Here is a 3085-nt window from a genome sequence, read left to right as displayed (position 1 = left end):
TCAGTATGTGCAAGTAGCAGACGTTGTATAGAGACAACACAGGCACAATATAGAGCGCCTCTGCTGTATGATAATAAAGACAGAACGAGTAATATCAATCGTGACACATGGTTATCCAATTGATGCTCCAAGAAATAAAACTCATGTCATGTATCTCACCCAACATAGAGGTAAGGCTCCAAGTTTGACGATGGCGTGAACATTAGTGGCAAGCAGCGAACCAGATCCGCCAAATACAAACAATAAAATAACAGCAACAGTAACAGTAACCGTAACCGTAACAAAAACAATAACAATAACAAAAACAACAACAAATGGGAATAAGAATACCATTCCAGCATAATAAACCCCAGGTTCGATAATGTTTGGCTGAATAAATAATGTGTGTGCATGATAGTCAATAAAGCACAGGATGTAAAAGCAATAATAAACGGGGTCTATTTCTTTGACATAAAACAGGCCGGTTACCCCATCCTTAACCGCCGATCCTCTTCCCAGATGTCCTGTTTCATCTTCCGCAACCGCGCATGCTGTCGTTCCAGTTTCTGAATCTCGCCCAGTGGTGGGTCCGGGTGGCTGGTCAGCTCCTGGTGCAGAAGTCGATAGGAGGCATAATACCGCTTGAATTGCTGTGCTTTTTCGCGTAATCGCTGGCGAAGTATCTCCAGGCTCCGAGGAGGTGAGGTACTGCCGGTCGTGCTACTACTCGAGGGGCTGGAAAGGCGACGCCGCTTCGGCTCCATGGAGCGGCCGTTGGTTGTGGCAGTTTGGAGATGTTGGGGCCGGGACTTTGGATTTCGTATGCCGTTTCGCTCATGATCAATGTGGCCGGGGGGGGGTCGCTCAGTCTCCGCTTTGCGTTTCAGGGTATTCGCTGCTGGCTTTTGGCCACCACCATCAACGGCACTTGGAGTCTGGGTTCGAGAGAGTGTAGAGGAAGCCTTCGCTCTTGAATGTTGGACCATGAGAGGGGAGGAGGAGCTGGATGACTGCGTCGTATTCGAGGATCGTATTCCGTTTTCTAGATCGGTTGCATTCGTAGGGGGGGATGAGCCAAGTGGAGACGGTTTTTGCGGAGATCTGTTATTGGCGGCACGAGAAGTTGCTGTAACGGATGAAAGCGTTCTCATGGACTGAGACTTCACTTTGGCTGGCTTTTCCGCTTCAGCGGGCTTGGATGGGAAGCTCTTCGAAGACGTTGTGCCGACTCTCGGCTGGCTCTGTGTTTCTGCCGTTTCACTTGTTTTGCCCGTGGAAGATCCCAAAGGCGGGAAATCCATCATTTCCGCATCTTCATCTGAATCATGCACAAATTCTGCAGATTTGTACTTCGACTCTGATTTTGCTGAAGATTTCTTCTCCATCTTCTTATCTGTCTTCTTCGTTACCCTCCCCGTCAATGTGGTATTTCTTGCTTTAGTGCTTGCCCGTTTCGTCTGGCCATTTTTAATCGAAGATTCCTTCTTTTGCGTTGCATTTCCTCCTGGTCGCGCAGATTTACTAGTAACATTTTGCTGGTTCGGGGTAAAACAACCGTTCGTCCGTTCTGATTCGTTACCGGTTCCATATCCTTCCTTCGATACATCTTCAGGGGATTGAATGTTAAGGCGTGGGGTTGCTGATCTGGCTATCGGTCCGGTGTGTAGGTTTAACCGAGACAAGACCTTACCCTTTCCCCTCTCGGCCTTTGGAAGCAGCATCTGCCAAAGCTTATCCGTTCGCGAAATCCGCATTCGGTCAAATGCTGATATGGCGTTCTCAATCGCTTCTTGCCGTTCATCCTGTGAGGGTAGGGAAACCCCCAGATATCAAGATCTTTGGTATGCATGTCTTTAGACTGTACCTTCTCCCGATCCAGCCTATTCTCGATACCATATTTCTGCACGAGGGCCAAACAGTCCTCCTGGGGCGATCTGGTTTTCTGCGCTAAGAATCTGACAGAGACTGCCCGGACAGCGAGCAGATGGGTTAGAGGCACACGGAGAGCGTCGAGGCGAAGTTTATCTTTGTTTTGGGGAACAGAGGCAGATTTCGGAGTGACTGCGGAAGTGAACGCGGGGGAGCGGGCACCAAGAAGGGCTGGGCTAGTGGGATTGGATCTGTTGGCGGCCTGCTGAAAAAAACGCTCTTTCTCAACATCGATCTTGCTTCTTGGCATGCGGGCCAACGAAGCGGCTTCTTTCCCGGTTGCGCTGCGGTTGTCCCCCGCGCCGAGAGCTCTCATCTGATCAATGGTCGTGATCAGCGGAGTTTTCCTTGATTCCTTCCCTTTCTCAAAAGCACTCAGTCTTTGCTCGAGAGTAGCCAATGCCTCATCCGTAGCGGCAGTAGCCTCCCGAGCTTTCTCCACCTCCAGCTTATGGCTAAGCACACCCGTGAAATAGGCTTTTCCGTTGGAGGAAGGGGAGTAGGAGTAGATTTCTGAGCGGTGGTTCTCCGGTGACGAGAAAAACGTCTGGGACTTGTTCCCGTAGTGCAACGATTGGTGTTTTCCCAGGCGGATACAAGCCTTCTGATCGTTACGCAGGCTCTGGACGAGTTCGTCGAGGGTGGATTGAGCCAGATTCAGCTGCATGATCTGGCTGGGTTTGCTGCAGGGATCGGTAGAGGGTTCCCCAGGTGTGTCTACGTTCTGAAGGCATAGTAGCCCTCCCTCAGGAATGGTGAGTGATGCCATTCCGGGTGGGGGATTGACAGCGAGGGAGGGTCCAGAAGATTGGAATTGAAGGGTGCTGCCAGGTAAGCCAAAAGGACGGGCAGGAGCGTCAAGGGGTTTTTGCAGCAGTCGAGCAATGCTTCTTCCCCAGCACAAGCTAGAGATGGCGTGGAATCGAACGGCGAAGAGAAGGCGAGTGGAAATCGAGAGATGACCAGCGAAAGAAAAGGAGGCACAAAAATATCATGGCCAGCATCGAGTGAAAGCAAGTCGAGAACCGGTGAGTGATTCATGCATTTGAGGAGATGTGCTGAGGAAGAACGAGCCTAGTGGGAGGGGGAGAGAGAGAAGCGAGAGAAGCACAGAGAGAGAGAGAGAGAGACCGCTTGTATGTGATAGAGAGAGAGAGAGAGAGGACAGACCGTAGAG

At 50.7% G+C, this 3085-nt stretch overlaps 1 protein-coding gene across 1 annotated transcript; it reads right to left on the bottom strand.

The window, feature by feature from the left end:
• Nucleotides 1-464: 464 nt before the first annotated feature.
• Nucleotides 465-2677, bottom strand: HCAG_06084 (predicted protein; the record flags this gene model as incomplete). Its single annotated transcript, XM_001538429.1, has 2 exons — nt 465-1781; nt 1844-2677. The coding sequence occupies 2 exons, from the start codon at nt 2675-2677 to the stop codon at nt 465-467; spliced, it is 2151 nt and encodes a 716-aa protein (XP_001538479.1).
• Between the last annotated feature and the right edge of the window lie 408 nt (nt 2678-3085).

This window comes from Histoplasma capsulatum, genomic scaffold (genome assembly GCF_000149585.1).
Source record: "Histoplasma capsulatum NAm1 scaffold_7 genomic scaffold, whole genome shotgun sequence".
In the NCBI taxonomy this organism is placed as follows: Eukaryota; Fungi; Ascomycota; class Eurotiomycetes; order Onygenales; family Ajellomycetaceae; genus Histoplasma; species Histoplasma mississippiense.
This window is presented reverse-complemented; position numbering and strand designations above follow the sequence as displayed.